Below are 25,771 nucleotides of genomic sequence, written 5' to 3' on the forward strand. Positions count from 1 at the left end.
GCTTTAGTGTGTAAGTGAGGGAAGGTCACCAGCTTTAGTGTGTAGTAAGGGAAGTTCACCAGCTTTAGTGTGTAGTAAGGGAAGGTCACCAGCTTTAGTGTGTATGTGAGGGAAGGTCACCAGCTTTAGTGTGTAAGTGAGGAGAGGGAAGGTCACCAGCTTTAGTTTGTAGTTAGGGAAGGTCACCAGCTTTAGTGTATAGTAAGGGACGGTCACCAGCTTTAGTGTGTAAGTGACGAGAGGGAAGGTCGCCAGCTTTAGTGTGTAGTGAGGGAAGGTTACCAGCATTAGTGTGTAAGTGACGAGAGGGAAGGTCACCAGCTTTAGTGTGTAGTAAGGGAAGGTCACCAGCTTTAGTGTGTAGTAAGGGAAGGTCACCAGCTTTAGTTTGTAGTAAGGGAAGGTCACCAGATTTAGTGTGTGTGTAGTGTGTGAGGGAAGGTCACCAGCTTTAGTTTGTAGTAAGGGAAGGTCACCAGATTTAGTGTGTAAGTGACGAGAGGGAAGGTCACCAGCTTTAGTGTGTAAGTGACGAGAGGGAAGGTCACCAGCTTTAGTGTGTAAGTAAGGGAAGGTCACCAGCTTTAGTGTGTAGTAAGGGAAGTTCACCAGCTTTAGTGTGTAGTAAGGGAAGGTCACCAGCTTTAGTGTGTATGTGAGGGAAGGTCACCAGCTTTAGTGTGTATGTGAGGGAAGGTCACCAGCGTTAGTGTGTAGTAAGGGAAGGTCACCAGCTTTAGTGTGTAAGTGACGAGAGGGAAGGTCACCAGCTTTAGTGTGTAGTTAGGGAAGGTTACCAGCATTAGTGTGTAAGTGACGAGAGGGAAGGTCACCAGCTTTAGTGTGTAGTAAGGGAAGGTCTCCAGCTTTAGTGTGTAGTAAGGGAAGGTCACCAGCTTCAGTGTGTAAGTGAGGGAAGGTCACCAGCTTTAGTGTGTAAGTGAGTGAAGGTCACGAGCTTTAGTGTGTAAGTAAGGGAAGGTCACCAGCTTTAAAGTGTAAGTGAGGGAAGGTCACCAGCTTTAGTGTGTAAGTGAGTGAAGGTCACCAGCTTTAGTGCGTAAGTGAGGGGCGGTCACCAGCTTTAGTGTGTAAGTAAGGGAAGGTCACCAGCTTCAGTGTGTAAGTGAGGGAAGGTCACCAGCTTTAGTGTGTAAGTGAGGGAAGGACACCAGCTTTAGTGTATAAGTAAGGGAAGGGAACCGTCTTTAGTGTGTTGCAAAAGTATCAAACAATTGAGTTCTATGTAGAAGGTGTTTATCAGGCACTTCAACACCAGAAAGCACTTGATTTCTACCTCATAATTTATTTCGGTATATCAAAAATCAATACATTTTTTCAATATGATGATATTGCCGGAAGTGTTATATTTTCTTATCTCGGCTATCCATGACGTCTTATTTTTAACTGATTTTAGATCGTCAAAAAGTCAACCTCTAGTCTTTGTATTAATATATTGACCGGATTGTAAACTATATAAGGTACACTTTTACAAGAGTGCATGAATTTCTTTGCTTACGGTCGCACGAGTTATCTGTCGTTGCGCTCCCAGTCTGGGACAGTGCAGCTGTCTGAATTGATTCGTAAGTCTCTACGCTTATAAGGTCAAACCAGTTATTTGACACGTTGAATGTTTATAAACATATTAGGCACATAACGAGTCACACATATAGATGGTATTTAAAAACGTTGACAGTTAAGTATTTTAGAGAAAAGATTGGTAGGTCCGTCGTTATTTCATAAATGCAAAATGAAAGTATATTGCAACATTCGTGACTTCTCTAGGGTTTTTCACGCAGCGAAAGCAAAACCAATTAGAGAGACTCGAAAGAACTTGAAACAGTATGGCGGCAGTTTCCACATGTTACATCAGCTGTGGGTGTAATAGAAGTCCACACAGCGCCGATTGGGGCCCAAATGGTTTAGTTTGTTATTCAACATGTCATGCCATCGCCATTTACCAACCACAGGTATGTGTAATCCATTTACTGTTTTGTTAGAATATTAAAACAATAACTAATCGACTACACGTGTCTGTCTGTTGACAAGACTCCATACCGTTTTCAAATTATGTATTTATACAATTATATCATGCCACTAGTATGTAAATAAGATAAACATTCATTCCATGTAACTAGTGATGTCTACATGTTCCTTAGGAATTAGTTGGAAAAACGTTTTGTAATCGATCTGGCCTCCTGCCTCGGTCATATTATAGTCTGAGAATCTATGACGTATAAATACAGCTACCCCCTCCCACCAAGAATCTTGACTTAAAAAAACATATTCCTAGGTTTCTAAGGATGCATCACAGTGCTGACCAAATAGCTAATTAGATATATTGAGTCAGATTAAGAATTTAATTTCCAGAAAATATTGTGAACTTTGTGTAGAATGTAGGGTTATTGGAACCTGACAAATACTGTAACTTTAATCTTTGCTTGTAAATACTGTATCATATTTATATATATATATATATAAATTGCTCATTATTCTAGGACTGCCTAAAAATATCTCTGGTCGGCTAGGTGAAAGGCAAAACATGATGCACACTAGTTGTAGCACGAGAGGTCCTGTGCAAATGAATTGGAGTGTAAACAATTTCTTTTGTGTTATAATAAAATCAACACTCTAGTTGTTATAAATATATATAACATGTAGACACTATTATTGTTTTTCTCAGGGACAAGACCGTGTGGCTCGAGTGCTGTGTACTTTGAATGGCCACAATAACAAAATTAATTGTGTGACGTGGGTGAGAAAAGCAGACATCACAGGTTTGTGTTAGTATTTAGTAGAAGGCTGAAGTAGAAACAATTTTTTAAAAGTGACTATCAGAAGTGTTGACAATCTCTTGTCAAATTATATCTGGTGATGGCATTCAATGTCAAGCATGACAGGGTGTTCAAAATGGTCATCAGGTAAAAAGACCTTATAATCAATTCTATTGTATAGTTAAATTATTGTAGTAGAAGTGAACTCAACATCATCCTGCTTCAAAAGGTTAAGTAGGTGGAATAGTTATCACAAATGTTGGCGTTAACATAATTTTTATGTCATGTTTGAACATTATTACAGCCATATTAGGTCCAAAAATTGATTTTGAAGCTTTTAAATACATTTACTGATAAAAAAAAATATCAGGTGATTGTAGCATTTTAAGGATTTATATAGGTCATCATGGTATGGCCTATGTCAGGTTGACCTGATGAAATCAAGTGAGTTGGAAACACTCTGTCATTATTTGTGTTAGTTGTCTTTAGATTTAATAACTCGTACAGAATGTTGTAGATTTCTATTCATTTTATAATTTCAAACATTTCAGTCTTGTATTCACTTTTTTCACATATATGGAAAACTTGGGGAACAATCACTTTTGAGTGTGTTTTGACACACCTATTATTCATGTAATGTAAATGTATTTGTTAAGCCACTGTATCAAAGTGCACATACAGACAGATCAAGATTTTCTTATCAAATACAACTTTAATATGGCATTTTCTTCTCTGCTGATTCTGGATCAGGATGCTGTTATGAAATGTTATTTGGATGATGAAAATCATCATCAATAAAGCAAAATCTGTCAGTAACTTAGAGAGTAGATGTAGACATTTAGGTTAATATATGTATCGTTTTTTAGAGGAAGTTAAAACTCCTTATCAAATTTTGCTTCCAGATAATGATACAAAAACAGAGATGTTACCTCAGTATTGATTGGTCACATAGATACACATAAATATTTGTACTATTTTATGTTTAGACACAGATGGAGATGAATGTCTTGTATCTGGTTCAGTTGACACCACTGCCATTGTGTGGCAGAAACAGCAAGGTCAGGTAAGGTCAAGTTCACTATTAGAATTAAGGTACGTTAGCATAAACAATACCATCTAAATGCAGCTGATTTATTAGTTCTAGCTAATAGGTAATACAATTTCTTATCTATTGCAAAAATGTTACCAGTTTTACTGTGAAAAAATGTTAATAACTTTGTAATCAGCTGCTAGGAAACGTTACCTGAGGCTGTTAGGTCTATTTTGTATATATTCCATTGAATCTTATTGAAAGCTCTGCACATAGATATTACACACGTATATCGATGGACAAGGACACGATATTATGTACTTATTATAAAGGTGAAACAGTGTTCTGTCTAAGGTTTCATGATAGCAGCATGCTGAGGAGTTATACCTGTGACTAGATACATATATCTGCAGCAGATTTGACATTTTTATGTACAGGCAAAAATATACTGTAATAAAATACACAAGGATATTCATCATTTCTATATGCAGTAATGCTATTTTGTTTAGACAATAAGCTAAGTTTGATATTCACTGGAGGCAATACATATAAAAAGTCTTGCCTTATAAAATATAACTGGGTGCAGAATCTTAATTATTGTTTAACATTAAATCTTATGAAATTTGATTATCTCCCTTTTCTAGTATAAATCCATTGCAACATTGAAAGGACACACTGGTCCAATCAACTCTGTGGCTGCGCTGACTGTTCCTGCTGAAGATGGACTGTCGGATACCTATGTGGTGACAACATCTGCAGATTCACAGGTGAAGATATGGAGAAGGAAAGGTGATGATGGTAAGTTACTTAAACCAAAATCATATACCTTCTCATCATAGTAACAAACACCTTGATAGCCTTAAACAACTGAGACTCATGCTAGAGATGGGGATAAAATATCTCTGCTATTTCATGTCACAAGAAGCTACTAATCGTGGGGCACCCTTCACAGATCAGGAGTGGTTTCTCTGATGTGTTTTGTTTAGGAGACATCTGACAGACCAAGAAGAGGGTGGCTTTATTTATCTATTATATATATATAGTCGGCAACTGAAAGTGGTCCCCAGCAATACCAGGGATTTTCTTCCATGTCTTCTACCTGAGAGGCATAGTGGACCATGGAGGATATACCTAATGTATATTTGATATATATATGTACCCCCATGTAATTTGCCATAAATTCATACACATGGGGAAATTTATGCAGGTAAATGACTTCTGCTTATGTGATAAAAATTTCACCCAAGTGTAAATTTTCATGTTTTATAGAATTGTATGATTATTTCATTTGTCTGGTAAAATAGAATTTGAATTTTTTTTTTTCAGACTACAATTTGTTACAGACACTTTCATATGGTTCAGGGTTTGCCCTGGATGTGGCATTAACAGTTATCCCTAAATCACACAGTAAGTTGGATATGAACAGGCATGTATCAACTTACATCTGTTTATACAGGTGTAAATATACTTACATGTAACTCAAAATATACAGGTGTAAATATACTAACATGTAACTCAAAATATACAGGTGTAAATATACTTACATGTAACTCAAAATATACAGGTGTAAATATACTTACATGTAACTCAAAATATACAGATGTAAATATACTTCACTCAACATACACAGGTGTATATTTACATACCACCAAGTGTAAATGTTTTGTAAATACTATTATCCTTCCAATCATTTTAGAGTTATGATCAGCATTAAACATTTGTCAGATTCTAATTGTCAGGAAAGTTTATACGAAGCTTCATTATGAGGAAATCTCAAACACTATCATTATTAATATAAGTGGAAGGAGTAGTGAAAATTATTCCAGCCTCTATGTACAATAGGACTTACAGCCCATTACAGATGTTTGATGTAAATGTCCTTAGTCATACATGTCTACTTTTACCTCAGTACCAGTGCTGGCCTGTGGCTGTGATGACCAGAAAATTCACCTTTATGTGCTCCAAGAAGATCAGGTAATGGTGTAAAGAGATTACACACCAAGTCTTTGTCTGTATTCAATTGTATGTGGTCACCATTATCTAACACTGGCCCTTTAGTCAGCCTACTATTGTAAAATTATATAGAAGAGATTAAATTTCAACTGAATAAAAATTCTTAGTTCATCAATATAGTGATAGTTTTCTTCATTTCTTTTGAATAAAAAAAAAACTATTACATTAAATAGTTAATTATTTTCTTTTTCAACAGTTTACAAAGGTCATCAGTTTACAAGGTCACGAGGACTGGATCAGGGCAGTGGACTTTACAACAGATGGTAAAGACTTTTCCATTTCTCATTCTCTCTCTTATTGTAATATCCTTGTGTATGTTGATATGGCAACTTTCCAGAAACAAAATCAATTAATAAAAACTTGATATATTGTTGTATCTGTAAATCATTTGGAAGACTTATCAGTATCACTTAATCAAATTTAAAAATAACAGTTGAACATCTGACAAACATGGGTGCTTAGAGGATTTGTATTGTTGAAAATAGATACAGAACATATCAGGTATCACTTGAAATCCTACTGTTGTATACAAGCAAACATTTACCCTCTCAGAAATCTGCATACTGTTGTCCAGAGCGGTTTTAGTTTTCACATTAAACTTTAGCCAACCTTTTATTTTTGCCCTCATGACATAAGAATAAGAACAAATGGGTGAAAGTGTTTATCTGTGGCAAAAGTTATCCAGTTAGCGTTAATACTATGGTCTGACATCAGCCATACATTATCATGTCTCTCCCAGTTATATCAATGTTATACTTGTTCACTGCCTTAAAAACTGCTTCACATGGAAACTCTCCCTGTATCCAGTCTTCTTATAGACATAATGGTTAGTCAGTTGTTTTTATTGCTTCTTGAACAACCAGGATAATTTTGAGTCAGGGTCACATTTTAGAAGTTACTGACTACGTCACTGTACAACATATGGGAGGACTGACTACCTCACTGTACAACATACAGGAGGACTGACTACCTCACTGTACAACATACAGGAGGACTGACTACCTCACTGTACAACATACGGGAGGACTGACTACCTCACTGTACAACATATGGGAGGACTGACTACCTCACTGTACAACATACAGGAGGACAGTCTACCTTGCTGTTCAAAGCAATTTGAGGAAAGTGTCTTACCCATGGAGACAACCACAACAGCACAATAATGATCTAGGGTTTGATATTAGTTCCCTGAAAAACACAACTTGCCCTCATGAATTGAACCACTTACCTTGGATCTCCACATAACATTGAAAAGTCTGGTGCTGTACCTATTAAACTGCTGTACCTACTTAACTGCTGTACTTACTGAACTGTACTAAATTTGCCCATGTATGAAATAAAACGGTAAAAAATCTATAACATATTTTAACATACCACTACTTATTTGTAGAAGTTAAATCTTAAAAATATAAACAGTACACAATATGTATTTACAGACAAAGGGGACTTACTTCTGGCCAGTGCAGCGCAAGATCACTTTATCAGGATTTGGAGAATTTCACAACGGGAAGCTGGTGATGAGGTGGTCAGAATGGTCAAGGAACTCTCAATTGATGAAGAAATAAAAATGCGAGAGAACACATTCAGTTTTAAGGGTACAGGTGAGAACCACTGACTGCAGCACAATTAGATATACATAGCTTTATTAGGGGATTATCTTTTTTACAAATGATTTTGACTGAAGCACAGTTATACAGATTTGATTCCAACTCTCTGAGTATATGTGGTTGTCTTTAATTTCACTACAGGTACATGTATATACAGTTCAGGTACATTTAGATTTTTTTTTATAAGAGTACATATTTCAGGAAAGTGAGTTAAATGTATACAGATTGATGCATGTGAATACCTTGGCCGTTCTGACAAGTTGGACAAGCTTTGTCAGTTTATGAAATAAGGATAAACTTACGGCATTTTTGTATCAAATTTAACATTTAAAGTGATGACTTAGTAGTTTGTCCACATAAACAAGGAAGTTCCAGGACAATAGTAAATGAATATGATTTTGGGGAACAAGTGAGGAGATACATGGTGAGAAATCTTTCTATAGAGAAAAGCTACCATGATACTTTAACGTTACTTCCTTATCTTGGCATGCTATTGATTTTGAGAAGTCACTTTTTATAGTAGTGAAGGGAAATGAATATCTTTAACATCTTACTGTATGTACTATGAATTTTGAAGAGCTGGTTTGTGTGATACAGGTGGCCCCATGACCTTTGCCCTCAGTTTGGATTCAGTCCTTAGTGGCCATGAAAATTGGATATACAGTGTCCGTTGGCAGCCTCCAAAGAAAATGGGTAAATAATTTCAACATTGTTCCATATTTTGTGATAGAGATTTGTCCTGTGTATATTGTAAACTTTATCTGTGTATATTAAGACCTTAACTCAAGCGTAACTTGACCTTGACTTTGACCTACACTACCAGGTACCTTGATGTTTGTTTTGTTACCTAAGATTGTTGTCTTTCACTTACATGATCTGACATTTACATCTGTTTCCATGATATTTTTACTTTTATGGTTGGATAGATAATTAAGTATATTACATGACCTTGACCCATGTTTTGTGTATCAGATACAGGATACCACCAGCCCATGCGTCTTCTCTCAGCATCAATGGACAAAACCATGATCTTATGGAAACCTGACCATGACACTGGAGTGTGGGTAGAGGAGGTGAGGAGGTCATAGTAGTGTTATTAGAATTCCTAATACTAAGTTCATCAGGTTGTGAACACCTTGGACTGCCTCAGATTTACAAGACTTCTCAGTGTTTTATTTGTCCTACATTATAGATAGCTTTCGTTTAAAACATTTTTGTTTCAACACGGTTTTCATGGTTTTTGAACATTAAAAAACATTTTCACTTCAGAAGTTATGAAATCATTGAAATTAATAAATAAATTGAAGATAACTGTTCATAGATGTTGTTTATAATAAACAATTAATAAGAAGTGCAACAATTGCTAAAAAACTCAAATTCAGGTGTATTTATTATGTTTTGTCAATTCTGTAAAGATTTGTTTGTAGGTGTGGGTTGAATTTTATTAACTTGATCTGCCCACTTGTAGATGTGGGCTGAATTTGATCTGTCTGTTTGTAGGTGTTGGCTGAATTTTTTCAACTTGATCTGTCTGTTTGTAGGTGCGAGTTGGAGAAGTTGGTGGTAACACACTCGGTTTTTATGGTGGCATGTTCAGTCCTCATGGAGACGCTATCATTGCTCATGGTTACCAGGGTGCCTTTCACCACTGGTCTTATGACAAGGTATAATACTTGATTCAATCTTTGTCCTCATTATTAAGCCCCTTTCCCTCAATTTCTTTTAAATAATTTCAATATAATTTTGCCATTAGCAGTTCATGGGCTGATAATAGACAAGGTTACAACCTAGTAATACCATCTGATGGTAAATATATACTATATGATACTATATAATGATAACAACTAATGCCATTTACTTGTCACAGAATCCCTATGTACAGATCATTGTGTCGAGTGCTTACAGCTGTATCTTTTGTCTTTGCCATGTACTTGTCACAGAATCCCTATGTACAGATCATTGTGTCGAGTTATTACAGCTGTATTTTTTGTCTATGCCATGTACTTGTCACAGCGTCCCTATGTACAGATCATTCTGTTGAGTTATTACAGCTGCATTTTTTGTCTATGCCATGTACTTGTCACGACGTCCCTATGTACAGATCATTGTGTCGAGTTATTACAGCTGTATTTTTTGTCTATGCCATGTACTTGTCACAGAATCCCTATGTACAGATCATTGTGTCGAGTTATTACAGCTGTATTTTTTGTCTATGCCATGTACTTGTCACGACGTCCCTATGTACAGATCATTGTGTCGAGTTATTACAGCTGTATTTTTTGTCTATGCCATGTACTTGTCACAGAATCCCTATGTACAGATCATTGTGTCGAGTTATTACAGCTGTATTTTTTGTCTATGCCATGTACTTGTCACAGAATCCCTATGTACAGATCATTGTGTCGAGTTATTACAGCTGTATTTTTTGTCTATGCCATGTACTTGTCACGACGTCCCTGTGTACAGATCATTGTTTCGAGTTATTACAGCTGTATTTTTTGTCTATGCCATGTACTTGTCACAGAATCCCTATGTACAGATCATTGTGTCGAGTTATTACAGCTGTATTTTTTGTCTATACCATGTACTTGTCACGACGTCCCTGTGTACAGATCATTGTGTCGAGTTATTACAGCTGTATTTTTTGTCTATGCCATGAACTTGTCACAGATCATTTTGTCGAGTTATTACATCTGTATCTTTTGACCAAGGTTAAGGAGACATGGAAGCCACTTGTCACTTCAAGTGGTCATTTTTCTGCTGTCCAGGACTTGTCTTGGGATCCCAGCAACGGTCAGTATGTGGTCAGTGTAAGCCTAGACCAGACCACAAGGCTTCATGCACCTTGGGTCAAAGCTGGACAAGAGGTGAGTCAATGTCAACTTGACTACAACAACGGTCACTCAACTTGACCATGACAACAATCAGTGTCAACTTGACCATGACAACAATCAGTGTCAACTTGATGGCAACATTAAGTATCTCTCTACTAATGATAATGGATAATAATTTGTTAATTAAGTACTATTAAGCATACAACTTCCCATCATACACAGAAACTAAAACAAGGAACATTACCTCCCATGGTAAAGGGATCACATGGACCAAAATGTCTGTGACAGACCTTTGACCGCACCAAGACTATTGAAATCTCTAAGTCTGAGTAAAACCTCAATGATTACATTTTACACCTGTTAATGAATAGTTCAAATTACCACAAATGACCTCTGTATTGTTGTCTTACGTGTACATTAAATCAGTTAAAGTTTTACTTTATTTTCAAGGCAATTATAATTAAAGAAAATGCTTTTGGAGATATTCAATAAGAAGCTGAGACTAAACTTTCTTTAAAATCACTACCTAGATATAATGGTATACTTTGCATGGTTGTACTGTTATAATGTCATAGATGTGTATTTTCATAATACAGAATAATCTGCTCTTGTTAGTTGGTGTTTATCATAACGTCAAATGTTTGTGAGAGTAACATCTTGTGAAAATAAAGTAATTTTCTCGCACATGCTAAAAACTTAATGATCAATACCAACTAAACAAGCAGATAACTGTATGAGGAAAAAACAGGACTGACTTAATGTGTTGGCGTTTCTTCCTGTGTTTGATATACAGACCTCCTGGTATGAAATAGCAAGACCTCAGGTGCATGGTTATGACCTTCAGTGTGTGGCATTGGTCCACAAATATAGCATGGCCACTGGAGCTGATGAGAAAGTTGTCCGAACATTTGAAGCAACAAGAAATTTCATTGACAATTTTTGTAGTATCTGCGGTAGAAATCTGAACAAAGAACTGCAAAAAGAGGTAAGTTTGTCACTGTTGGCAGGTCTGTGTAACAAATGATAAATGTTGGACTAGTGATGTACATGTTGGACTAGTGATGTAAATAATGGACTAGTTATGTAAATGTTGGACTGTGATGTAAATGTTGGACTATGTAATTGTTGGACTAGTGATGTAAATGTTGGACTGTGATGTAAATGTTGGACTGTGATGTAAATGTTGGACTATGTAAATGTTGGACAAGTGATGTAATTGTTGGACTGATGTAAATGTTGGACTAGTGATGTAAATGTTGGACTATGTAAATGTTGGACTATGTAAATGTTGGACTAGTGATGTAAATGTTGGACTAGTGATGTAAATGTTGGACTAGTGATGTAAATGTTGGACTATGTAAATGTTGGACTAGTGATGTAAATGTTGGACTAGTGATGTACATGTTGGACTAGTGATGTAAATGTTGGACTATGTAAATGTTGGACTATGTAAATGTTGGACTAGTGATGTAAATGTTGGACTATGTAAATGTTGGACTATGTAAATGTTGGACTAGTGATGTAAATGTTGGACTGTGATGTAAATGTTGGACTAGTGATGTAAATGTTGGACTATGTAAATGTTGGACTATGTAAATGTTGGACTAGTGATGTAAATGTTGGACTATTTAAATGTTGGACTATGTAAATGTTGGACTAGTGATGTAAATGTTGGACTAGTGATGTACATGTTGGACTATGTACATGTTGGACTAGTGATGTAAATGTTGGACTAGTAATGTAAATGTTGGACTATGTAAATGTTGGACAAGTGATGTAAATGTTGGACAAGTGATGTAAATGTTGGACTAGTGATGTAAATGTTGGACTAGTGATGTAAATGTTGGACTGTGATGTAAATGTTGGACTAGTGATGTAAATGTTGGACTATGTAAATGTTGGACTGTGATGTAAATGTTGGACTATGTAAATGTTGGACTGTGATGTAAATGTTGGACTAGTGATGTAAATGTTGGACTAGTGATGTAAATGTTGGACTGTGATGTAAATGTTGGACTAGTGATGTAAATGTTGGACTAGTGATGTAAATGTTGGACTAGTGATGTAAATGTTGGACTAGTGATGTAAATGTTGGACTAGTGATGTACATGTTGGACTAGTGATGTAAATGTTGGACTATGTAAATGTTGGACTAGTAAATGTTGGACTAGTGATGTAAATGTTGGACTAGTGATGTAAATGTTGGACAAGTGATGTAAATGTTGGACTATGTAAATGTTGGACTAGTGATGTAAATGTTGGACTATGTAAATGTTGGACTAGTGATGTAAATGTTGGACTAGTGATGTAAATGTTGGACTATGTAAATGTTGGACTAGTGATGTAAATGTTGGACTAGTGATGTACATGTTGGACTAGTGATGTAAATGTTGGACTAGTGATGTAAATGTTGGACTATGTAAATGTTGGACAAGTGATGTAAATGTTGGAATGTTGGATTAGTGATGTAAATGTTGGACTAGTGATGTAAATGTTGGACTAGTGATGTAAATGTTGGACTAGTGATGTAAATGTTGGACTAGTGATGTAAATGTTGGACTAGTGATGTAAATGTTGGACTAGTGATGTAAATGTTGGACTAGTGATGTAAATGTTGGACTAGTGATGTAAATGTTGGAATGTTGGACTATGTACATGTTGGACTAGTGATGTAATTGTTTGACTAGTGATGTACATGTTGGACTATGTACATGTTGGACTAGTGATGTAATTGTTTGACTAGTGATGTACTATGTAAATGTTGGACTAGTGATGTAAATGTTTGACTAGTGATGTAAATGTAGGATTAGTGATGTAAATGTTAGACTTGATGTTATATATCTCCTTAGAACTTGGGTCAAGTGAAATAAGACATTGTAGATGTTTAAATCAAAGCTATAAATCTTCACTGATATTCTAATTATGGGGATGAGATTTAAAGTGGATCTTGAAATAACTAGTCTGTAGGTCTAAAAATGTTTACTAGTTATGTATGACTTCATCGTTTCACTGTATTGTCTTCTCTAACATGTGATTAACACATTGAGATAGACCCTCAGTATAGTGGGTATGTCTATAGTTGTCTTTATTGATCAGAAAGGTAAGATTTTACTGGAGGGTTTCCATGTTCTGATGGTGTATAGTAACCCTCCATACTACAGTGGAATTCTTATGAATAGGTCAAAGTTCAGAATACACAAAATTATTCTATATTTTACAAAAATTGCTCCTCAATGTCAAAATAACCCGAGGCTTTGCTGCATCACTGATAATTATATTATTATATTCATCATTCAGCTACTGTATGTTTTCTGTAAAATAAATGACTTTCTGTCAAACAATAAATTACTATACATTAGTGTTGTACTCACAGGAAGCTAAGAATCGTCCAGAAGGAGCCAGCGTGCCCGCTCTTGGTTTATCAAACAAAGCCGTATTTACTGATCAGAAGGAACAACCTGTTCCTAAAGAAGAGAAATGCCATCCCAATGATTGGTTTATCAAACAAAGCTGTACACATGATCAGAAGGAACAACCTGTTCCTAAAGAAGACCTCCTTCTGCTATATATAAATGATCAGTACCCAGAGGTTTACTTCCAGTCTGTACACATGATGGGTAAGACTTTCCTTCATACCAACCTCCTTCTGCTATATATAAACAATCAGTACTCCGAGGTTTACTTCCAGTCTGTACACATGATGAGAAAGACACACCCACCTCACAAATTCTCAGCCTTTACTGTTATAAGAAATTTATGGCTTTCATACCTAATCCCATGAATTGGTTTCTTTATGAGTTTTTGTTTGATTCTATTCATCACCTGTGATATTGTAACATTGGTAACTTCACAGAACCACCAACTGAGGAACATCTTCTACAAAATACTTTGTGGCCTGAGACTCAGAAACTGTACGGACATGGATACGAAGTCTTTTCCTTGGGGTGTGATCCCCAGGGTACAGTGCTGGCCTCAGCCTGTAAGGTAAACACACTTAGTAATCCCTGTAAGCCTTAGTGATTAATAGGGACTGATATTAGAGTATCAGGGATTTATTGAAATGTCTGTACTGTAATTCTGTAATTTATACTGATCATACAATATACTGTATTGGCTTGTACTGACTCTGGACATAGGCAAATTTTACAGTTCTGATGTTGGCAATTTGAATAGGGTTGTGAAATTCATGAAAATTAGACATATGCAAATTACTCTCTGAAATATGGTAAGATAATATGTTGTTGTGTTTTAGGCAGCAAAGGCTGAGTTTGCTGGTGTGATATTGTATGATTGTAAGACTTGGACACAGCAGTGTACTTTGGAAGGACATTCACTGACGGTTACTCAGATAGCATTCTCTCACAGTGGTCAGTTTCTACTGACAGTGTCTCGTGATCGCACATGGGCTCTGTACCAAAGGAAGGAAAAGGACTCTGCTGATAAGGGTTAGTTAAATCTGTCTGGCCATCAGCAATCTCTTTTGTTATATACTTGGGTATAAGTAAATTACTGTCTGATGATACACACAGAAAATCACATTCTTCATCAGACAATCATGCAGGTGTCTGATGGCAGACATTGTATCACATTCTACATAGGACAATATTGCTGGTGTCTGATGGAAGACATTGTATAATATTCTACATCAGACAATCATGCTGGTGTCTGATGGAAGACATTGTATCACATTCTACATTAGACAATTTTGCTAATGGAAGACATTGACAATAGGACAATATTGCTGGTGTCTGATGGAAGACATTGTATCACATTCTACATTAGACAATCATGCTGGTGTCTGATGGAAGACATTGTATCACATTCTACATAGGACAATATTGCTGGTGTCTGATGGAAGACATTGTATCACATTCTACATCAGACAATTTTGCTGATGTCTGATGGCAGACATTGTATCACATTCTACATAGGACAATATTGCTGATGTCTGATGGCAGACATTGGACAATTTTGTATCACATTCTACATAGGACAATACATGTCTGATGGAAAACATTGTATCACATTCTACATTAGACAATTTTGCTGATGTCTGATGGCAGATGGAAGACATTGTATCACATTCTACATAGGACAATATTGCTGATGTCTGATGGAAGACATTGTATCACATTCTACATTAGACAATATTGCTGATGTCTGATGGAAGACATTGTATCACATTCTACATTAGACAATTTTGCTGATGTCTGATGGAAGACATTGTATCACATTCTACATTAGACAATTTTGCTGATGTCTGATGGCAGACATTGTATCACATTCTACATTAGACAATTTTGCTGATGTCTGATGGCAGACATTGTATCACATTCTACATAGGACAATATTGCTGATGTCTGATGGAAGACATTGTATCACATTCTACATAGGACAATATGATGTTGCATTGTATCACATTCTACATTGTCTGATGGATGGCAGACATTGTATCACATTCTACATAGGACAATTTTGCTGATGTCTGATGGCAGACATTGTATCACATTCTACATAGGACAATATTGCTGATGTCTGATGGCAGACATTGTATCACATTCTACATTAGACAATTTTGCTGATGTCTGATGGCAGACATTGTATCACATTCTACATAGGACAATTTTGCTGATGTCTGATGGAAGACATTGTATCACATTCTACATTAGACAATTTTGCTGATGTCTGATGGAAGACATTGTATCACATTCTACATTAGACAATATTGCTGATGTCTGATGGAAGACATTGTATCACATTCTACATAGGACAATATTGCTGATGTCTGATGGCAGACATTGTATCACATTCTACATAGGACAATATTGCTGATGTCTGATGGCAGACATTGTATCACATTCTACATAGGACAATATTGCTGATGTCTGATGGAAGACATTGTATCACATTCTACATAGGACAATATTGCTGATGTCTGATGGAAGACATTGTATCACATTCTACATTAGACAATTTTGCTGGTGTCTGATGGCAGACATTGTATCACATTCTACATTAGACAATTTTGCTGATGTCTGATGGAAGACATTGTATCACATTCTACATTAGACAATTTTGCTGGTGTCCGATGGAAGACATTAATCCTATTCAATATTCTAACACTTCTAATGACTTCTGTCTGTTGGTAGACACAGACTCTGCATTAGACACCTGTAACCTGCTGTACTTAATCAATTCTCACCTTTTATCTTCTATAGAGCCACTGTTTTCCAAGGTGGTCGCCACAGACAAGAAATCAGCTGTACATACAAGGATCATATGGTCATGTGGCTGGTCACATGATGACAAATACTTCATCACGGCAGCAAGAGACAAAAAGGTAGATAATTCTATCATGTATTGAAATTTATTTTGATGAATCAGTTTCCATTTTATTGATGACATCTATGTAAATTATGATCAGTATTTCAGAATGCCACCTCATTTAAAGAAGCTAGGAGTTGAGGAGAAGGATAGAAAGATACTGGTACAGCCCCATGTAGAATTTGTTTTGTAGAGATGAATCAGCTGCTATTATCACAGTCAGAAAACAAATGTTTAGTATCTTACCCAGAAATTAAACCCTCAAGTTCTACAATGTTAACTTCACATGTTCAAAATTGGTCCCACAATAATCATCGTTATCATTTCATGGTGAAACTCTCATGTGTAGGTACTAGTCTGGAGACGGCCAGACCATTCTCCATCAGGGGGAGGCACTGTAGAAAAGCCAGTCGGAATGATAGATGTAGGGGACTCCGCAACGGCAGTGGATATGGGGCCAGTACAACTGTCCAATAACAGGTAACTGAGACTGATAGTAGGTATATTTAATAATAGTTTTCTGTTGCAAGTCTGTATGATATGACTTGTCAGGTTACAGGTGTGTCTGATAACAGGTGTCAGGTTACAGATGTGTTTGGTATAACTTGTCAGATTACAGGTTTGTCTGGTATAACTTGTCAGGTTACAGGTGTGTTTGGTATAACTTGTCAGATTACAGGTGTGTTTGGTATAACTTGTCAGGTTACAGGTGTGTTTGGTATAACTTGTCAGATTACAGGTTTGTCTGGTATAACTTGTCAGGTTACAGGTTTGTCTGGTATAACTTGTCAGGTTACAGGTTTGTCTGGTATAACTTGTCAGGTTACAGGTTTGTCTGGTATAACTTGTCAGGTTACAGGTTTGTCTGGTATAACTTGTCAGATTACAGGTTTGTCTGGTATAACTTGTCAGATTACAGGTTTGTCTGGTATAACTTGTCAGGTTACAGGTTTGTCTGGTATAACTTGTCAGGTTACAGGTGTGTTTGGTATAACTTGTCAGGTTACAGGTTTGTCTGGTATAACTTGTCAGGTTACAGGTTTGTTTGGTATAACTTGTCAGATTACAGGTTTGTCTGGTATAATTTGTCAGATTACAGGTTTGTCTGGTATAACTTGTCAGGTTACAGGTGTGTTTGGTATAACTTGTCAGGTTACAGGTTTGTCTGGTATAACTTGTCAGGTTACAGGTTTGTCTGGTATAACTTGTCAGGTTACAGGTTTGTCTGGTATAACTTGTCAGGTTACAGGTTTGTCTGGTATAACTTGTCAGGTTACAGGTGTGTCTGGTATAACTTGTCAGGTTACAGGTTTGTCTGGTATAACTTGTCAGGTTACAGGTTTGTCTGGTATAACTTGTCAGGTTACAGGTTTGTCTGGTATAACTTGTCAGGTTACAGGTGTGTTTGGTATAACTTGTCAGGTTACAGGTTTGTCTGGTATAACTTGTCAGGTTACAGGTGTGTTTGGTATAACTTGTCAGGTTACAGGTTTGTCTGGTATAACTTGTCAGGTTACAGGTTTGTCTGGTATAACTTGTCAGGTTACAGGTGTGTTTGGTATAACTTGTCAGGTTACAGGTTTGTCTGGTATAACTTGTCAGGTTACAGGTTTGTCTGGTATAACTTGTCAGGTTACAGGTGTGTTTGGTATAACTTGTCAGATTACAGGTGTGTTTGGTATAACTTGTCAGGTTACAGGTTTGTCTGGTATAACTTGTCAGGTTACAGGTGTGTTTGGTATAACTTGTCAGATTACAGGTTTGTCTGGTATAACTTGTCAGGTTACAGGTGTGTTTGGTATAACTTGTCAGGTTACAGGTTTGTCTGGTATAACTTGTCAGGTTACAGGTGTGTTTGGTATAACTTGTCAGATTACAGGTTTGTCTGGTATAACTTGTCAGGTTACAGGTGTGTTTGGTATAACTTGTCAGGTTACAGGTTTGTCTGGTATAACTTGTCAGGTTACAGGTGTGTTTGGTATAACTTGTCAGGTTACAGGTGTGTTTGGTATAACTTGTCAGGTTACAGGTGTGTTTGGTATAACTTGTCAGGTTACAGGTGTGTTTGGTATAACTTGTCAGGTTACAGGTTTGTCTGGTATAACTTGTCAGGTTACAGGTTTGTCTGGTATAACTTGTCAGGTTACAGGTGTGTTTGGTATAACTTGTCAGGTTACAGGTGTGTTTGGTATAACTTGTCAGGTTACAGGTTTGTCTGGTATAACTTGTCAGGTTACAGGTGTGTCTGGTATAACTTGTCAGGTTACAGGTTTGTCTGGTATAACTTGTCAGGTTACAGGTGTGTTTGGTATAACTTGTCAGATTACAGGTTTGTCTGGTATAACTTGTCAGGTTACAGGTTTGTTTGGTATAACTTGTCAGATTACAGGTTTGTCTGGTATAACTTGTCAGGTTACAGGTGTGTCTGGTATAACTTGTCAGATTACAGGTGTGTTTGGTATAACTTGTCAGATTACAGGTTTGTCTGGTATAACTTGTCAGATTACAGGTGTGTCTGGTATAACTTGTCAGGTTACAGGTGTGTTTGGTATAACTTGTATAACTTGTCAGGTTACAGGTGTGTTTGGTATAACTTGTCAGGTTACAGGTGTGTCTGGTATAACTTGTCAGATTACAGGTGTGTTTGGTATAACTTGTCAGGTTACAGGTGTGTTTGGTATAACTTGTCAGATTACAGGTTTGTCTGTAACTTGTCAGGATTACAGGTGTGTCAGTTAGATATATTGTATTCTGACAGGTATTTGTACTGCTCTGTTACAGATACATTGTATTCTGACAGGTATTTGTACACCACTGTTACAGATACATTGTATTCTGACAGGTATTTCTAGTCCTCTGTTACAGATATATTGTATTCTGACAGGTATTTGTACTGCTCTGTTACAGATATATTGTATTCTGACAGGTATTTGTACTCCTCTGTTACAGATACATTGTATTCTGACAGGTATTTGTACACCACTGTTACAGACACATTGTATTCTGACAGGTATTTGTACACCACTGTTACAGATACATTGTATTCTGACAGGTGTTTGTACTCCTCTGTTACAGATGCATTGTATTCTGACAGGTATTTGTACACCACTGTTACAGACACATTGTATTCTGACAGGTATTTGTACTCCTCTGTTACAGATACATTGTATTCTGACAGGTGACAGGTATTTGTACACCACTGTTACAGACACATTGTATTCTGACAGGTATTTGTACTCCTCTGTTACAGATATATTGTATTCTGACAGGTATTTGTACTCCTCTGTTACAGATATATTGTATTCGGATAGGTATTTGTACTCCTCTGTTACAGATACATTGTATTCTGACAGGTATTTGTACACCACTGTTACAGATATATTGTATTCAGACAGGTATTTGTACTCCTCTGTTACAGATACATTGTATTCTGACAGGTATTTGTACACCACTGTTACAGATATATTGTATTCTGACAGGTATTTGTACTCCTCTGTTACAGATAAATTGTATTCTGACAGGTATTTGTACTGCTCTGTTACAGATACATTGTATTCTGACAGGTATTTGTACACCACTGTTACAGATATATTGTATTTGGACAGGTATTTGTACTCCTCTGTTACAGATACATTGTATTCTGACAGGTATTTGTACACCACTGTTACAGATATATTGTATTCTGACAGGTATTTGTACTCCTCTGTTACAGATACATTGTATTCTGACAGGTGTTTGTACACCACTGTTACAGACACATTGTATTCTGACAGGTATTTGTACTGCTCTGTTACAGATATATTGTATTCTGACAGGTATTTGTACTGCTCTGTTACAGATACATTGTATTCTGACAGGTATTTGTACACCACTGTTACAGATATATTGTATTCGGACAGGTATTTGTACTCCTCTGTTACAGATACATTGTATTCTGACAGGTATTTGTACACCACTGTTACAGATATATTGTATTCGGACAGGTATTTGTACACCACTGTTACAGATACATTGTATTCTGACAGGTATTTGTACTCCTCTGTTACAGATACATTGTATTGGTGTTTGTACACCAATGTTACAGATACATTGTATTCTGACAGGTATTTGTACACCACTGTTACAGACACATTGTATTCTGACAGGTATTTGTACTCCTGTTACAGATATATTGTATTCTGACAGGTATTTGTACACCACTGTTACAGATACATTGTATTCTGACAGGTATTTGTACACCACTGTTACAGACACATTGTATTCTGACAGGTATTTGTACACCACTGTTACAGATACATTGTATTCTGACAGGTGTTTGTACTCCTCTGTTACAGATGCATTGTATTCTGACAGGTATTTGTACACCACTGTTACAGATACATTGTATTCTGACAGGTATTTGTACACCACTGTTACAGATATATTGTATTCGGACAGGTATTTGTACTCCTCTGTTACAGATACATTGTATTCTGACAGGTATTTGTACACCACTGTTACAGATATATTGTATTCTGACAGGTATTTGTACTCCTCTGTTACAGATATATTGTATTCGGATAGGTATTTGTACTCCTCTGTTACAGATACATTGTATTCTGACAGGTATTTGTACACCACTGTTACAGATATATTGTATTCAGACAGGTATTTGTACTCCTCTGTTACAGATACATTGTATTCTGACAGGTATTTGTACACCACTGTTACAGATATATTGTATTCTGACAGGTATTTGTACTCCTCTGTTACAGATATATTGTATTCTGACAGGTATTTGTACTCCTCTGTTACAGATATATTGTATTCTGACAGGTATTTGTACTGCTCTGTTACAGATACATTGTATTCTGACAGGTATTTGTACACCACTGTTACAGATATATTGTATTTGGACAGGTATTTGTACTCCTCTGTTACAGATACATTGTATTCTGACAGGTATTTGTACACCACTGTTACAGATACATTGTATTCTGACAGGTATTTGTACTCCTCTGTTACAGATACATTGTATTGGTGTTTGTACACCAATGTTACAGATACATTGTATTCTGACAGGTATTTGTACACCACTGTTACAGACACATTGTATTCTGACAGGTATTTGTACTCCTGTTACAGATATATTGTATTCTGACAGGTATTTGTACACCACTGTTACAGATACATTGTATTCTGACAGGTATTTGTACACCACTGTTACAGACACATTGTATTCTGACAGGTATTTGTACACCACTGTTACAGATACATTGTATTCTGACAGGTGTTTGTACTCCTCTGTTACAGATGCATTGTATTCTGACAGGTATTTGTACACCACTGTTACAGATACATTGTATTCTGACAGGTATTTGTACACCACTGTTACAGATATATTGTATTCGGACAGGTATTTGTACTCCTCTGTTACAGATACATTGTATTCTGACAGGTATTTGTACACCACTGTTACAGATATATTGTATTCGGACAGGTATTTGTACACCACTGTTACAGATACATTGTATTCTGACAGGTATTTGTACTCCTCTGTTACAGATACATTGTATTGGTGTTTGTACACCAATGTTACAGATACATTGTATTCTGACAGGTATTTGTACACCACTGTTACAGATACATTGTATTCTGACAGGTATTTGTACACCACTGTTACAGACACATTGTATTCTGACAGGTATTTGTACACCACTGTTACAGATACATTGTATTCTGACAGGTGTTTGTACTCCTCTGTTACAGATGCATTGTATTCTGACAGGTATTTGTACACCACTGTTACAGATATATTGTATTCGGACAGGTATTTGTACTCCCCTGTTACAGATATATTGTATTCTGACAGGTATTTGTACTGCTCTGTTACAGATACATTGTATTCTGACAGGTATTTGTACACCACTGTTACAGATACATTGTATTCTGACAGGTATTTGTACTGCTCTGTTACAGATATATTGTATTCTGACAGGTATTTGTACACCACTGTTACAGATACATTGTATTCTGACAGGTATTTGTACACCACTGTTACAGATACATTGTATTCTGACAGGTATTTGTACTGCTCTGTTACAGATATATTGTATTCTGACAGGTATTTGTACTCCTCTGTTACAGATATATTGTTGCTGTGGGATTAGAGAGTGGCTCCATACAGCTGTACACTTGGAACATCGCAGATGACAACAGTGCCTCAGTATGGAAGAAGTTCGATCAGCTGTATCCTTTTTCAGACGGTGCTTATTTTAGGAAATTTGAACTTTCTTGTCCATTGATAAAATCATCTATTTCATATTATCTGATCTGGAGTTCTGCTTATAATCTTTTGAGAAGTGATTTTACATAATTGAACAATTACGTAAGACAGCACAAAATACTTCTTATGGGACTATTTTCACTAAAGGTTTTCTTTAACACACATTTAGAAATTTCCATCACTTGACAGTTAAGAGACTTAAGTTTCGCCCATGCTTGGGTCGAGCAGGTACTGATGAGGATGAAGCCTGGCTTCAACTGGCCAGCTGTGGGGCAGATCACGCAGTCCGTATATATGATATAGACTTAACAAAAGTTTGATTGTGGATGTATCTTAACCCTAGATTACCCACGAAGGGCTGTCAGTACAATATAGATATACTAAAAGTCTGAATTTCAACCTTCAGCATAGAGCTTGGCTCAACACCAGTTACAGATATCAGTGCCATCAGAGATAATGTCATTTTAATCTGTCTATTATCATGCAACGTTTATCCTAGCCATGTCTGAAATACTATTTCTGTGGTGATGAAATAAGGAGTTCTTTCAACCTTACAGGGATTACTTTAGCAGTATTTGTTTTATACAATAATATACAACAATGTGCAATAACAACCCTTGTGCCCATCAAACTGCTGTGATTCCTACTGAATGTACTCACTTGGTACCACTTTTCATGTCTAAAACTTCATCATTACATAGAGAAACTTTTATTATGCAAAGGTACCTGGGACATTCTCAAACTTTGTCAGGGCTTTTGCAATGAAAGTGTTTGCTAAGCTTAATTTACATGTCCATGTACAGCTTCACACAGCCCTCCAATACTAAGTCTGAAGGTGATACATCAGTGTGACCACCTGGTAATATTGGTAGAAATTCTTCTGTTGATTACACTTCATTCATCATTTGGTAACCATATGTAAATGGTACTTGTGAAGATTTTATCAGCTTAATCAGAAGTTCCATAAGGCCACTTACATTTTATCACAAATAATATCAGCAATTTCCCTGGGAATTTTAGACCAGACATGAAGTTTTATGTGGTCACCTGCAACAAGTCTTCAGCCAGAAAGTGCACATTTCTCAGCCAGTTAGCCACACAGATGAAACATCTAATGTCTATTTGAAACAAATAAATCTGTGATATGCTAAAGATGAACTTGTCTCATTGATGTTTTTAGAGATCTTGTGTAAAAGGTGCCAGTATAGAAACAAAAACGGGTTCATGTATGGTGTCTCAACTTTGGTTGCGGATGGGGTTTTGTCAAAACAGTACATCTGAAACCCTTATCCCACACACCCTTGGGGCAAAGAGGAAATATGGCAAAATTGTTAACATTGTTACATCTACATTTTCAAAAGGAATGATTGGATTTTGTCCAAAATTAATCTAAAGCATACTTGGGTGAATTGGGTGGAGGAAATTTTGTATAACTGTTATATCTAATGCCCCTTGGGCCAAAACCTAAAAAGGGAAATAGATATAGATCTTTAATGAATATACTTTTCCTTTACTAAACCAGGTGAGTGATACAGGCCTTGTGGCCCTTTTGTCGATTAATGCCTTAATGGAACTTGAGATGTTAAACACAGGTCTTCAAGTATATTTTAATGCTCACTAGAAAAGAATGTCCTTAATATCTGAAATGGTCAGTTCTGGTCTGACTGGTCAAGTCATTTAGACAGTGTTATGGGTCACTGATTAGCTTATATAGTTCAAGTGGTAGGAATTTATGTCATGTTGTTTGACAATGACCATTGTGACTTAGCACTGCCGAAGGAGTGACCACAAAATATTGTCTATAAAAAGTCTGTTCAATGTCTGACCATCAGAATTATCAAATACATAAAACAAAACAATAAATTAACTCAATTAAAATAATTTATTCCTGTCCAGAACATACAATAAATTTTGACTCGACAGGATACATTTGCAGTTCAGCGTACAATGAATGGACTTATTTAAAAAAAAAAAAAAAATTACAACACATAATGTATATATGTTTACATATATTGCATAAAGAGCTTGCTATTTGCATCATGACTTTTAAGTATTAAAATGTAAAACTTCAGATAAGTATGAAAGATTTAATACATAATTATATTAAAGAATTAATATATTAATGGAAAGTTCTAAATATACAAGAGTGAAAATTTAGTGTTAACAAAACACAAACAACATAGGGATTAGGTATTCTGGGTTCATCTATGTAAGGTTTACATACAAAAAGTTACAGAAGTCCTCAGATACGAAAAGTTGAGGTGACAAAGGAATGCTTAACTACAACTATAAGAGGAAGACATCTGGCTAAAAGCAGAGACTACAACCTATAGATTTTTAGACAACACTAAGTACTGGCCTACATCACCTGGATGTCATTTTTCTCTTGAATTAACTATTTCAATAGCAGTTTTTGAGACAAATTCTACATTATCAACTATATCACTAAATTTGCCAGGATTTTATTGTAAAATAATTTGAGGAACATACTGAAACGGTTTTGTCTTCATCCATTTAAAGATGACATGCCTTTATAAATATCTGACTTGACTATCTGAACCATACGATACCAATTGAGAGTAAACATACACTATGTTATCTGTTAACTATTGCCTGGTATAGAACGGACGGAAAAAGCAATGCTATGCTAGTAAATCTGTAGGATATACATTTTACCTTATATCAAGCAAAACAACGGTGTGGATAAGACTGGAAATGTTAGTAGCTTATGCAATTAATATATTTACATGCCATTTTAAAATTTCTCAACCGACAAAGTTTATAATAGATGATTCACATATCTTATAGCTGACATAATGAGATTAGTATGATCACAACTGATGTAGGAAATTTATGACAATTGAAAGATCTAGATTAATTATCTAATAATTGAGATTTATTTAATTTTAATATCAACTGACATA

General features: G+C 36.1%; 1 protein-coding gene across 1 annotated transcript; it reads left to right on the top strand.

Moving 5' to 3' along the window:
• Positions 1–1,844: 1,844 nt before the first annotated feature.
• LOC132544887 (elongator complex protein 2-like) lies at positions 1,845–23,954 on the top strand. The gene is made up of 21 exons (XM_060208541.1): positions 1,845–1,970; positions 2,684–2,777; positions 3,761–3,837; positions 4,449–4,602; positions 5,131–5,211; positions 5,714–5,778; positions 6,014–6,080; positions 7,254–7,418; positions 8,022–8,117; positions 8,397–8,497; positions 8,966–9,088; positions 10,136–10,291; positions 11,052–11,243; positions 13,632–13,744; positions 13,829–13,875; positions 14,112–14,242; positions 14,511–14,703; positions 16,477–16,598; positions 16,932–17,062; positions 22,709–22,810; positions 23,017–23,954. Exons 1-21 carry the CDS (start codon positions 1,845–1,847, stop codon positions 23,165–23,167), a joined length of 2,487 nt encoding a protein of 828 aa, XP_060064524.1. The 3' UTR covers positions 23,168–23,954.
• Positions 23,955–25,771: the final 1,817 nt, after the last annotated feature.

This window comes from Ylistrum balloti, unplaced genomic scaffold (genome assembly GCF_031769215.1).
Source record: "Ylistrum balloti isolate Yb309-2 unplaced genomic scaffold, AGI_CSIRO_Ybal_v1 Utg369592, whole genome shotgun sequence".
NCBI lineage: Eukaryota > Metazoa > Mollusca > Bivalvia > Pectinida > Pectinidae > Ylistrum > Ylistrum balloti.